General features: G+C 32.6%; 1 protein-coding gene across 1 annotated transcript; it reads left to right on the forward strand.

Moving 5' to 3' along the window:
• The first annotated feature begins 2,810 nt into the window (after positions 1-2,810).
• LOC100375763 (uncharacterized) lies at positions 2,811-12,337 on the forward strand. Its single transcript, XM_002734230.4, has 8 exons — positions 2,811-3,042; positions 4,064-4,145; positions 5,424-6,008; positions 6,116-6,193; positions 7,072-7,150; positions 8,118-8,176; positions 8,291-8,394; positions 9,998-12,337. The coding sequence occupies exons 1-8, from the start codon at positions 2,999-3,001 to the stop codon at positions 11,391-11,393; spliced, it is 2,427 nt and encodes an 808-aa protein (XP_002734276.2). The 5' UTR covers positions 2,811-2,998; the 3' UTR covers positions 11,394-12,337.
• Positions 12,338-14,377: the final 2,040 nt, after the last annotated feature.

Consider the following 14,377-nt stretch of genomic DNA (forward strand, 5'->3'; position numbering starts at 1 on the left):
TAAGTACTTATCATTTCATCGAAGGCGTTGTCAATTCATTTGAGAACCTCCGAGGGATATCATCAAACCAAGAGAAACAAAGACACCCTCCCACTTGGCCAAAAACAAAAAAAGATACTGCACTTCACCACTACATGTACTATTATATGTTTCACTGACACAAGACTGTTATAACTTTTCAGACACTGACAATCAACAGATGTATTGAAAGTATTTATTTTTATGAGTGGGATGGGTTTTACCTTGTAAAGCTATATCAAATGGTAAATCATCAGTACAGTTCACTAAACACGTTCACATTCTTATAAATCAAATTACATGTACACATCATTCCATAACTGAGTGCAAAATCATCTAATCATGATTGACAATATTTGTTATACTTTATTTCAAAGTAAAATACAATATCTCAAATCAGGAAACACTTAAATGTTTGATGTAAAGATTGCTACGAAAAATGTATACTTTTCACATTGATTACAATTTACCCATACTGAATGTGTTTAGGTTTGGGATTGGAATGGGGGAGGTTACTATTTTACGTCATTTTTCTCAATAAAACTGTGATTCATTTCTATATGCGCACATGTAAAATAAAATAAAAAGTACCATAATTGGCTTTGTGTGATGTTACTCAAATGATACTTTTCGAATATTTTTAACGTTATTATATATTTTGACTTAACGAATTCAGAATGTGACCTCCCGGGGTTACCGTTGATAGCTCCGAACCAACAAACACGCTCTTTTCTCAATTGACATTTTGACGATGACACCATGTGCTATTAATTATATCAGCGTGTATATATGATTGGTTTCATGTTGAGAATACGATGAGTCATTATTATATGATTGGTTAATTTTAGAGGGTGGGGTTTATGTCAGAGACTTTCAAATGTATCAGTTGTGCTTTGTGTTGGTTGGGCGATGGTTTGGGCCACCGCTCTGGCAGTAGATGGACAGTTAACTGTTACAGATTTTTATTACTGTAGTGTAAATTCTGGAGTGGTTTTAGATGGATGTGGGAAATTTGCTATTTTTTGTACGTACAGGAAACGTTGTGTTTTATAGTGGTTATTAAAACTCATAAAAATGTTATATGTTAGTCAGGTAGATTGCGTTGTGTTAATTTCATATCTTTGCTAGAGTTAGAATTGAATTTTATCATTTTAATTTGCTCTGGCAAGATTTCACAAACTAGCAGTGGAGACATAGTAATCCAATAAACTCCCTTCAAGCGAAATTCAGTTGTTGAGGATGGGTGCCATCTCATTCTATTTGTCCGTTGTATGAGTAGCGTAGAGTTGACTCGACTGTTCGCCGTTTCAGGGTAAACCCATACAAAAAAAAGAGAAAAAGAAAGCTTAGAAAAAGGTATTTAAGTTGGAGGCATGAAGTACAAATAAGAAATACTGTATTTACTATATTAGAAGCACATCTTCATTACACATAAAGCAAAAAATGTGTTTATTGCATACAAAATCATCGAAATGTGTTCTTTTTTGACCATAGACTATATATATATATGTATATGGTCATATGACACAATAGTCATATCACAGATGCCTTCATTGCAGTACTGGCTGCATGTCGTAATCTACAACAGTGATTAGTGCATTACAGTTATGCATATTAAAAAAGACACATGTAACTATTTTAAATTAGTTTTATTGAAATCTGTTGTAATGTTTTTGAGAAAAAGTGGAAAGGCTTAAAATTGGCTAATTGATATGCAAATTAGGTAATTAATATGCACCAAAAACTAATCAGGTCTGAGTATTATTTTAGAACACTTGTATCTAGTTTCATTGGGATCTGTTGCATGATTCTTGAGAAAAAGTAAAGAGGCGTAAAATTGGCTAATTAATATGCAAATTAGGTAATTAATATGCACCAACAACTAATCAAGTCTGAGAATTATTCTAGAACACTTGTATCTAGTTTCATTGGGATCTGTTGCATGGTTCTTGAGAAAAAGTAAAGAGGCGTACAATTGGCTAATTAATATGCAAATTAGGTAATTAATATGCACCCAAAACAGACACACACACAGACGCACTAACCACAAAGACTGCTATTGCGTGTGAACACGTTCTCTATTTTAACTCAGATAACTAATAATTATTAGTGGTCTGAGATTTAAATAATAAAACCCAGTGACACAATATAAACTTTCAGTGTTTGTTCACAAATCTTTAAAAGTTCGTTACAATTCCATTTAGTTTATTCGAATTGACAGCGATGTATTTACCTAATTTTGTATTATATTAACTTATGTGATAGTATGTTATATTTATAACGTGCCTTTGTGAAAAAATAAAACAATGGTAATACATATCCATTTATAAAAAAAAACAGGGTGCATTGAAGGGGTCATATGTCAATGTGGGATTCATTACATAAAAAAAAAACACTAGTACGATCTGGGTGAACATTCTACATAAGAGGAGTTGGAGTGAGGGCCTATGCATACAGTTTTTCTATTAGTGTACGTGGTGGGCTTTTGTGTGTTTAGTAACCGCTACAGCGTTAATAAATCATTACTATTTGTTAACCAGTGCACACAGAAGTCCGATGAAAGCTCGATGTAGGGCCCTCTAAGACTTTAACTTTTTGTACATGGGTTGGAAAAGTATTTAAAAAAAATGTTCCTGGCCTATTGTATATCTGATACTTAGTAAATGGAAGCCCAGTATGTATGCTGTTCTATGTTTGTGTTTACATTCAGGACTCTCGTGGAATATTTGTATAATTTAAATGAGACCCAAGAACGTGGGAGAACACTTTTAAGCTTTTCAAAACCATCTTAGGGGGTCGTTTGTACATAACAACAACGCTTTACTCGGTGCGACCGTCACTAGAGTGGTCTTTACAAATAATGACTTCGCTAACATAAGCAACAAAAGTCGCTATTTGTGATTACTGGTGTGGTGAATGTAGCTCCCATGGTGTAAAGTTAGTTGTTTGTCGGTTCGAGAAGTCAAGTTCAGACGACAAGATGAGCGCGCCAACAGATGTTGCGAAGTTGGTGACTAGAAAAATGTAAGTCCACACATACACGCACACACACAGGACTGTCCTGTCCAATGATTCACCAACTCGTTACAGACTTCATACTAGTACTATTTATTCTTGCACGTACCGGTATTGAACGCTTTCATTCTGTCAGTGTCACTAATAAACACATTCCGTTTTATCGTCCGTACATACCAAACTGTCTAATTATATTGCCTCTTTCTTTAAATGTCATTATTGAAAACTATATTATTAATGTAGGTCAACGGGCCACCTCTATATTATACCGGTATTTTCTATTGACAACTCTACCTATTGTGTTCACTAAACAGAATCAATCAAGATATAAAGTCGAATGTTTATAGTTTTAAATTCTTTTATAAGTGGTTGTATCATAGACTATTGTTGATGTATACACAACAACAAAAATACACAATCATAGTCAGTGTATTTGTTTGGAGTAATGTTACACATATTTCATAAACTTGAGGAGCCTTGATTGCCTTGTAATGAAACACAATGAGCATAGTTTCATCTGAATTCCAGCAATACTGTAAGATTTACATGAAAAAATATATTATTGTACCTGCTATTGTATCTCTTTAAGGCATTGTCTCCAAAATGGCGCACACTTCAAAATCATGCAATGTAACACAGCTAATAGACATTATATGTATATATTTAGTCGTCTACATGGTATTGAATTTTTGTGCTGTAATGGCGGCTTTCATCAAATTCTTTGAACATTCTGTTAAGTTGAAACAGATGTTAACAACAATATTTACCAATCACAGACACTACCGGTAGTACATTTCATGTTCATGCATGATCACCTATTTCGCCCTCAACTTTGAACATTTACAAAATTTGATTTGCACTCTATTACTTTTATACACTTCATTTTGCAAGAGGCAAAATTTCCCTGGTAGGTTCCTATAAAAAAAGCAGTCACAGCGACTTTTGCAAACAATTTTGGTCAATGACATTGTGAAATTTGGGAAAATAAAGTGATTACACTTATCTTTTTTTCTCGTTTTCTTGTATACAGGGAGTACATGATGAATGTACATCGAGTGGAGACAGGTTTCGATTCGTCAGGCAGCGGTCGTCACAGCACCACAAAGCGAATGGTGAGTTTTATTGTATTTGCAAAATTGAAATTGTCTGCAAAATTGTTTTGTTGATTTCACAATTAAAATGGGTATCAATCTCAACAGTCTAAATAAAAATTAAAATTACAAATCAAAATTAAACTTCAACATTTGTCATCTCACTTCATTTTTAAAAATAGATTTACATTTGCAATCTTGCTTTTACTTTTTGAAAATAAATTTACATTTGAAAACTTTTTATTTTTATTTTTGAAAATGTATTTATAGTTGAAAACTTTCTTTTATTTTTGAAAGTACCTTAGATTCACATTTGGAATTTTAATTTACATTAAAAAATGTATTTAAAATTGCATTTTCACTGCAGTATTTTAAAAGAGCAAAGGGGTGGCGAAAATTCAAAACCATTTTAAAAAATCAAAATAAAAAGTCATTTTAAAACAGAAGTGAAAATGCAATTTTAAATGTAAATCTATTTTTAAAGTGAAGTAAAATTACAAATTATAATTTGCATTTTGATTTGTAAATTTAATTTTTACTGATGCTTTTAAGTTTTATATCGATTCTAATTGTGTTAGTTATAAAGAGTTAACATGGATTTATTTTGGTATTTAGTAATCCATTTGGCCAAAACTGATGTTTGTATTACCTAATGAATATATATGTGCTAGGTATACAGCTTATGTAACACCAAGACATAAAGGTATTCCTCTTTATCTGCATACTATTATTGTATAGGCTGACCTGATATACACTTTGTCAATCTGATTATAATAAGACCCTACTTTGGGTTTATTGTGTGTTTTTTTTTAAAAGTCATTGTTTTTCTAATTATGTATTTAATTATTCATTTTTGGTACAAACAATACAACAGAATGTACATATTACTAATACTAATAATACTACTACTACTACTACTAATAATAATAATAATAATAATAATAATAATAAATAAATTACAAAATAATAAAAAATGTAGTACAAATAAAATAAAATATATACAAAAATAAAATAATAATACATGTCATACAATACATATAATTTGATAATCAGATTGACACCTGGTAGTCTGTTTACTTAATCTTAGTCTGTTTTATACTTAATCCTATTTTTTTTATTTATTATTAAATCACAGACATCTTTTTAAAATTTAAATTCAACTTTCAAATTTTGTCCTAACAAACAGTGTTCTGTACACATGATGTATACATCATATGAGACCCATATCTAATATAAAATATTTATTGATTGCAAAATTATCAGATTCTTGATTAAAGTTCTATTTGTTTCTCATACTAGGCGAGATACGATATGGCATACCTAATTCAGACTGATGATAAAAAGAAGAAACAGAAAAATGCAGGTAAAGACAAGAAAAAACAAGAAAGAAAGAAGAAATCTAGCAATGATGTAGCAGAAGATAGAAAAGATGGTACACAAGAAGAGGAACCTAAAAGTGAAAAAGAACAGTCATGGACTGGATTGAGCAAATCCAGAAGACAGGGAAGAGCAGAGTCTTCAGAAAATGATGAGAAATCTAGTAAAGGAGAGTGGAAAGGAATCACTATGTCACGGAAAACGAGTAAAACAGAGAATAAGGAAACGTCAAGTGAAAGTCAAACAAAAGAAAGTGAGGGAGATTGGACTGAACTCAGTAACTCAACAAAAGATGAAAATGAAGAAAAAAACTCAGTTGAAAGAAAAGATACTGAAAGAGAAGACGATGTTGATAAGAAAATTGATGAGGAATGTAAAAATAAGTCCAAGAGGAAGAAAAAGGACAAAACTCTAATCTCGCCTCGACTACAGAAAGATACTTTGCCAAAGAGTTTAGTGAGAAAAAAGCAAATGAAACAGTTGACAGAGGATGCCAATAAATTGTTTGTAAGTACATGTGATTACTAAACAGTGATTGGTGGATTGTACAAGTGATGAAAATTATCTGTATTCTGTGCATTGTGTATAATTGTTTAAACTTTTATCATCTACAGGAATCACTGGATGCAGGTACTATTGATAAATATTTCCGATACCGACCGTCATGTAAAAACAAAGACAGCTTAGACTTGGTATGTTGTTTGTCTTTCTGAGTATTAATCGTCTTCCATTGTGATTCAAGCATTTCATATTCAATTTAACTACTGTTATACCTATAACTGTAAAATACTTTATTTTAGCTGGAATTAATTTTTGCTGAAAAGATTTTTTTGGTGATTTGTATGGAATTCAGTTTCACTGATTTTTGATGAGTTGAATGTAAAATATTAGAAAAAAAGGTATATTCACTGGATTTTATTTTCACTGAATCATTCCTACCGCGAAAATTAATTCCAAGTGAAAATAAAGTATTTTACAGTATGCAAATGAGTTAATTTTATGAAAACTATATCTTTGATCAGAATTTTTATTCCTGACATAAATTACCTAAAAATGTACAAAAATGTATCACCAGGATTACCAATGTTGAAGCAATATTGTTATTATTTTGCAGTTATTGCAGTTAGGCCCAGGACATTTTTTTTCTTCTTTAAATTGTATTTCGATTTTGTTTTTTGATGAAAAAATTATTTTTCCTTTCAAAAATTTTTAGCTGTCACATACAATGACCAGAAACTACCAGTAATTATAACTTAAAAGTTATTCAGTTATCTCAACATTACCTTGGGATATTTTGTCATAATGGCCACTATAAATGTCATAATATATTTCTTATTATTTGTCATATTTTAGGTGTAAGTCAGTAAATTTAACTGAAAACACTTTTAGACCCTTTGTCTAAAATGGTTGAACAAAATTAGGATACAGTGTGATGTGAAGGAAATACCAGCAAATTGCTGATGACTGGGGATTATTTGAATTTTTTTTTAATTCACAGATTGTAATCATATCAATTTTTTTTTCTCAAATTATTACTAACACCATGTTTTTTTCTTCTATTTTTCTCTAGGGTAAAGTGCGTCCTTTGTCAATGCATGTTGATGCGATTTTGAATTCTTCTAAAGCAGTCTCCTTTGCCATAGAACACGGTGAGTTTATCACAAGGTTTGTAGACAATATCCAATGAATGACCAATGATATCAGATTTACAGAACAAGCAAACATAGACTAAAAAAAACAACAGAAGACAGAAAATGTACTAAATGCAACCTACTTGAGGATGAAATTTATTACATCACAAAATGTGAACTTTACACAGATGAAAGAGAGTTGTTATATTCACATTCTTCAAAGAAAATTAACAATTTTCAACACTGTACAAACAAAGAAAAATTCATTCATATATTGAATAAAAACAACAAATATTTACTAACAGAGCTTATCAAATCAAAACCATGATCCAGTGCTTCTTGGCATGACCAACCTCATTTGAATACATGAATATCGTTCTTTTAACACATTTAGTTTATCAAGCATTAAACTTACTTTGGTGAATGTCTGGATCCACTGGTGTAGTGGAAAGAATAAGATTTGCTATATTTACTATACTATATAACAGTTATTAGAAAAATATAATATTCTAATCATATTAATTATTCAAGATTTTTAATTTCGCTATTTTCACAGATAACCAGTGAAATTTATCAAATCAAAATAGTGAAATTAATTGTCAGTGAAAAAAAATGGTTTTAAAGTATATGAATCTTGCCTGCAAGAATGATTAAAAATTGCTGGATTATGATATAAAAAATTTGCATGGCTTTATTAGCACATGGAATTTGCATTATATTTGTTGTTAATATTGTTATACCATATCTCAAATGAAAATGTTCCTCAAGTCAACAGGTTCCTGCGATTAAAGATATGGTGGGCAGTCTTACATCTACTATATACTTTTATAATTTTTTATAGTATTCTCACTTATTGGGACTTATTGCCTTAGTGTTTCTGATTGAACACTGGTATATATAAAACATAAACATCACAAATCTATGCATACATTCTAATCACCAATAATTAATTCAGCTTTTCATTAAATGTTTTCTCATATTTCAGATGACAGAAAGTCTGCCCAAGAACATCAGAAAAAACAAAATGAAAAAGCTGCTTCTAAGGTGTGTGTGAAAATTGGTATTACTGTAATAATGTTAGGATGAATTTTGTATTCATGTTAATTTTGACCTCACCTCGATTTAGTACTAAAATGTGAAATGCTTTGAATGTTTTAGAGAAAAGAAGAAGAAGCCAGGAAAAAAAGAAAAGAAGAAGAAAAGAGAAAAAAAAAGTTGGCCATTGGATGTGGGAAGCAGCCACATGTGGCAACATTGCTTGGGTGAGACTTCATCAACATTTTCTAGTAATTTCATCTTCGGAAATTGTGCATCAAACTTCCTAAAATATTTTTCTCATTTATCATGATTTGTACACTTGTTGCATCGACCATAACTTATTCTCGGGGACGTACATCCAAGTATTTTCACCGCCTGGCAACCGCCATGGTAAAAACAAAGGCTGAAAACTCTCGGAAAACGGTACTTTGGGCTAGTTGTTGGGACTCTTCTGAACAATGTAACAAGACTACCCCTACATGTGTAACATATATAAATTTGGTTGCTCAGTATTACTTCAAAATTGAGTTTGTGTTGTTTCCTTGACTTTAGCTGTTTTCAATGGCTCCTCGACCGGCGTTCCATAGCAGCTTGCGCAGAGCCCATAGAAATACATAGAACGTTCTGTGATGTAACTCCGCTCCCAAGGATAGAATGATTATTGAATAATTTGGCACACAGACATGAGTTTGATAATTAGTTTAAGCATTTCAACTACCGGTTTGTTTTGAATATCATAACTTGTTTATTGGAAATTTTATTGTAAAAAGCCAATCACATTACATCTCTAAGACATAACCATTTAATTCATTGTGACTGACCATTTCTGTGAGTTCAATGGAAAGACATTGTTATGTAAATGGGGGGAAGGATTCCGTTTGCAGTGTCGATATTCTTCTGATCTGTTTTAAATCACTTTTTATTACTGATAATGATGACCACACAACCAAACAGTGTTGTCTATTTAGACAATAGTTTTTGTATTCAAACATATCATTTTGCTGTCACACAAGTGCTTCATCACTGGAGGGTGTATTAGCTAGCAGCCACATTACCGTACTGTGCTTTCCTTTATTTCTGACAATATGATAATGCAGAAAATTTTATTGCATGGTGACTATAGGTTAGCAGAACATTGAAGTGTCTCTCAGTCGTTATTGAACAAATTTTGTTCAAAATTCGTACAAACATGATGGGACATAATTGTTTTCATACATGTCATTTTGTTTCACAGACCGTAATCAAAATGGCTGACTGGAGAACGTTTTGTATTAGTGAATGCTGTTATGGACCAATCAAATCCAAACTTTACACATACTCTGTGCATGCATGAACATGATGCATTTGCCTTATTCTGTGTAACATTGTGAATTCAAAATGGCCAACTGGTGGCTATTTTATTTTCAAAAATATAACATGCCATTTTGTTTCAAATATTAACTATACAAACTACCAAGTCTGTTTACATTTATTTACTTTATAAATGCTCATTAATATACCATGTGATGAATGACTATACATTTATGTACTACAAAAAAGTGTATATAGTATGAACAAAAAAATACACGTCAGGAATTTGAAGTATTATTGTTACTGAAACAAATTTGTTATAACACAACTGGGTCGAATATGTAACTTCCATACTTTTGTTTACTAGTATGCATTGGGTATTGTGTCATATCTATCTTTCAAAATGTTAATGCTTTCGCAAACATAATTGTATCAATTCAAAACATCAGGATTACGTCATTGTCACTATTGATGTTTTCTATTTAATAATAAACTGTAATACTTTAATACTTGTCTTACCTTATGGTATTGTTGCAGATCATTGTTGGAAAACGACCAGAAGTACAAAGAGCAGAAACCGTCAAAAAAAAATCAAGATGAGGAAGAAGATAAAAAGAGAGATTCTTTGCATGTGATAAGTCCGATGCATGACCATGAGAGTAGTAGTGACAGTGACAGTGACAGTGACAGTGACAGTGACAGTGACAGTGACAGTGATAGTGATAGTGGTAGTAGTGCATCATCCTCTTCATCTGATGATGAAGCAAAGAAGGAAATCAAAGATGCCCGGACTATGACTCCTGCAAGTGAGCCTGAATCGTCTAAGAAGAGTGAAGGTGATTGGACTATGATTAGTAAGGTTACAAAAGATGAATCCATGGCGACAGAATCATCTCAGCAGAATGAAGAAGTGGAGCAAGAGAGTAGCTGTGATGAGTTGGCAAAACTGGCCAGTTCCACAAAAGAAGGTGATAGTACGTCTCAGGATGACAAAACTGGAAGTGGTATATCAAGTAATGATGATGACGACGAGAAAACTACTCCCAGACCAGACACTCCCAGACCAACCACTGCAACACCACTGTTAGTTGCTAAGCAAGAAGGATCACAGCGTGGAAGTGCCAGTTCATTGTCATCCATCAAATCCGGCAGTAGTACATCAAGTTCATCATCAGAGAGTTCTCAATCATCATCTGGTGGTAGTAACAAGAGACCAAAATCTGCTCAGGGATCACAGTCTTCTGTTAAAAAAAATTCCATTCACAGTGATACATCAAAGCATTCATCAGTCAGTTCACTGAAGACAAAAACTAAGACTGAAAGTGTTGAGTCTGATAAAGATGGTGTGATGTCAAAGCCATCAAGCAAAGAAAGCGAAATTATGAAAAGCGAGAGTAATGAATCCAGAGAGGAAACTGTATCTTCTATGAAAGAAAGTGAAGGTGAGAAGAGCACGGATGAGGTTGGTGATGGGAAACAGTGGACTTTCATCAGCAAGTCAGGTAAGGACCAGCCATCAACAGAGCAAGAAGGTGATAAGCTAAGTATTACTGGAGATGAACCTGAACAGAAGTGCCATCCAACTGAGCACAGTGAGGATGTATGCGAAAACTCTGATAAGAAAATTGATACGTCCACTCCAACAGCTCATGATGAAGACCAGGGAGATTGTACAAAAACTGCTAGTCTTGATGTAGTGAAGGAGACAGAAGAAAACAAAGAAGTTATCAAAAATGACGATTGTCCAGATTCAGATTTAGATTTATCATCAGTTTCATCATTGGATACTTCAATGGACAGTGACACCAGTGACTCAGATTCTGATTCCGATTCTGATGTCCAGCAAAGTGTAAAAGGAAGTGATAAACAAACTGGCAGTCTGCCTGAGAAGACTGTGTCTGTTGGTGGAATTGAAGGGGAATCTAAATGTTAATATAGCAATCATTGCTGTCACAGAGAAAAAAAATACCTTTATATTTTAGCAGCACCTTAAAAATACATTTGTATAATTTCAGCATTTTTTGAGATAGATAATGTTTGTGTCAGTACTAAACTTATTGAGCCTAAAATATTATGATTTACTAGTGTCTCAGAGAACCTACTGTCTTTTAGGATAGTCTGCTTTATTTGAAATATTCTGATCTCTTCAGACTAAAGAAATTACAATTTAATCTGTGGATTGAAATGCTAAAATGTGAATTATTCTAATCATGTTGCCAAAAAAATCATAAAATGTTAGTACAGTAATTTGTATCAATGCGAAGTGAAGGTTTACACATGATTTGACTTAGACATCATCTTTCACGTAAATTATATGATTTGATCTCCAATTTATTTTCCCCCAATAGAATCTCATTTCTAGTTAGCAAAATCAAAAGTCTGTTTTTAAATATATAAGCTTTTGCACTAATGAAAACAAATTTCAAATTTATATACCTTAGTTATAAGTTTATTTTTAAAAATTGTTTAAGGCAAATATTATATTTCAATAATATTTTTTATTATACTGTACATATCACTTTTACACAAAATTGATAATTAAACTTGCAAACACCATTTTTTAATTGATAACTGTCCACACTACAAACCTGAAAGTGTATTTTTGCTTGTATACATATCATCTCCTCACATCACTTTGAATTTAAAAAAAAATCTTAAAATGTATCATGTCACACATTTACAAACAAATAACTATGATGCATATAAATCTATTTTCTAATTACTGGATGAAATAATACCTGATTTGTTTGGGATTCCATTTACTTTTCTTCCAGCTTAAGATAATTTCACTCAGACCTTGATATTTACACTGATCAATCTATGCATATCTATTGAGTATTTTTCATAATTCAATAAAACAACAAGGTGTCAATACCAGTATTGATTTTGTCATCACTTATTACAGGGGTCTTTTCTAAATTGAATAGTGCTAGAAAGTTGAAACTTATGATTTCTGAATAGAAAGTAGTGATGCGCATGAATATAGCGCCCTCTTCAGTTGAAATGTGTTTCCTTATAGTGAGAGCTTGTTTTATGGTCGTTTACAAATATTTATAAAACATTTATCTCGGAAGATCTTGGTGCTTCATTCAAATCTAATTTAAGATGATTTTTTTGGCCATATACACCTTTTAGTTTGCCCATTACCCATGAGTCCTTGCGGGATTTCTTCAATCATTGGCTGATTTACTACCATGAACGCAAAAGATAGATCTAATTAAATTTGTGACAGCGTGCGCCAAAATAAACTGATAATGGAAACCACAATCTTTCTAATAAAGTCCCTTAGAACATTGAATATCCCTAGCAAAGTTGAAAGCGGTGTTTGTTTTGACTTTAACAGTTGAAAAGTAAACAAATATCGGAAATTCCACTAGGTTTGACAGAGGTGTTTCAAATCTGAAATGGATTTTGTATGCTTGTAATCAAACAATAATTTACTGTGTTCATATCTAGAACGTTCTTAGGATTCAATTATTAGCCATTTTCGTATTTCACACAATTTTTCGGCTCGAAATGTGACTTTATTTTAAAATTTAAATTGACTCGTGTATCATATTTGCTGATAAAGTATTATGCCGTGACCCACTCACATCCCGTTTGTAATATGTTGTCTAAAGTTGTAATTCAAGTTTGCACACAACTTTGTGACATTCCTTGATAAGAGACACAAGTTTGGAATAACTTGGTCGATCTGTGTGGATATTGCGAACTTTCCCGCAAAATCCCATCTGAATCTGAAAAACTTGTATGATCAATGTAGATTTTGTTGAACTATAACTTCCGCGGGAAATTATGATGTTGATATACAAGACACGTGTTTTGAATACAGCGAGACCGGTAACGCATCATAATATTCAGCCAACAAGTATGGTCATATTTTCCAAGTATGGTACTGGTTTTCCATTCTCAACATGACATAAGTCATATATACCTTTGCCTGCTTTATTGATTTTCAAAACGCCTTTGACACCGGGGTCTCCTATACAACAGGGACGGACTGTGACCAAAAAACCCTGTACTTTCCCGCCAAAATTGAATAGGCCCACCAAAAAACCGGGCGGTGGCAATGATGCTTTAGTGGTATCTTGTCTGACGTAACAGAAGCCACACAGATGAACTATTTTCCAGAACGTACAGATTATCAGTCTACCCTTACTATATAAACTGAGAAAAATAGAATCTCTGTCAATTTCTATGAAATATTTGAATTCATTTACAACAACTCGCTGTGTTGTGTGAAATTAATTAATTGCATTACTAACACATCCCTGATTGAAATAGATATTAGGCAAACATATTTGACAATGATTACGTCACACTAAATCATCCGATATTGACTTCTCCCCCATCAACATCATTGGACAACCCTATTTACCATCTTCCTTGTTTACTCTATGTAGACGACTTAGTGCTTCTGTCAGAAAGAATTACAAATGGCGTTAAACAAGCTGGAAAATGGAAACTAGATATAAATATCACGAAATCAAAGCCCAATTTTGTTTTACTGCTCTGAAGTGCGGTCTGATGGCATCATTAGGCAACAACAAAACTTCATTAACTTTCTGCTACCGATAGAAAAAAAACAACAACAATATTGTAAATTCCTTCTTAGGGTAAATAGTAGAGCAGCAAACCTATCCTGTGTATTAGAACTACGGGCGCTTCCACTTATTTTGTCAGGGATTGCAGTGAGTGCAATTACAAGTAGTGCCACTGACTGTGGTGGAGCTCACGAGGGCGGTATTCATCCGCTAAGGCTTGTGGTTGATTGCTCTCTCTATCACTTATAAATATGTTTTATAAAACAAATATAATAAATGGTACAGCGCTCTCTTTAGGCATAACATGTTAAATGATTTGTGCGACAAACCAGAATTGTTGCAGATGTATCTGTATACTCAATCTCCGAGTCAG

This window comes from Saccoglossus kowalevskii, chromosome 7, assembly GCF_978046115.1.
Source record: "Saccoglossus kowalevskii chromosome 7, keSacKowa6.1, whole genome shotgun sequence".
NCBI classification, from domain to species: Eukaryota; Metazoa; Hemichordata; class Enteropneusta; family Harrimaniidae; genus Saccoglossus; species Saccoglossus kowalevskii.

Excerpts from the sequence above, each read along its gene's own strand:
- LOC100375763 (XM_002734230.4), top strand. The coding sequence starts at position 2,999 with ATGAGCGCGCCAACAGATGTTGCGAAGTTGGTGACTAGAAAAAT. Across the intron at positions 4,146-5,423 it reads ACAGCACCACAAAGCGAATG|GCGAGATACGATATGGCATA; the intron begins GTGAGTTTTATT and ends TTCTCATACTAG. Across the intron at positions 8,395-9,997 it reads CATGTGGCAACATTGCTTGG|ATCATTGTTGGAAAACGACC; the intron begins GTGAGACTTCAT and ends GTATTGTTGCAG.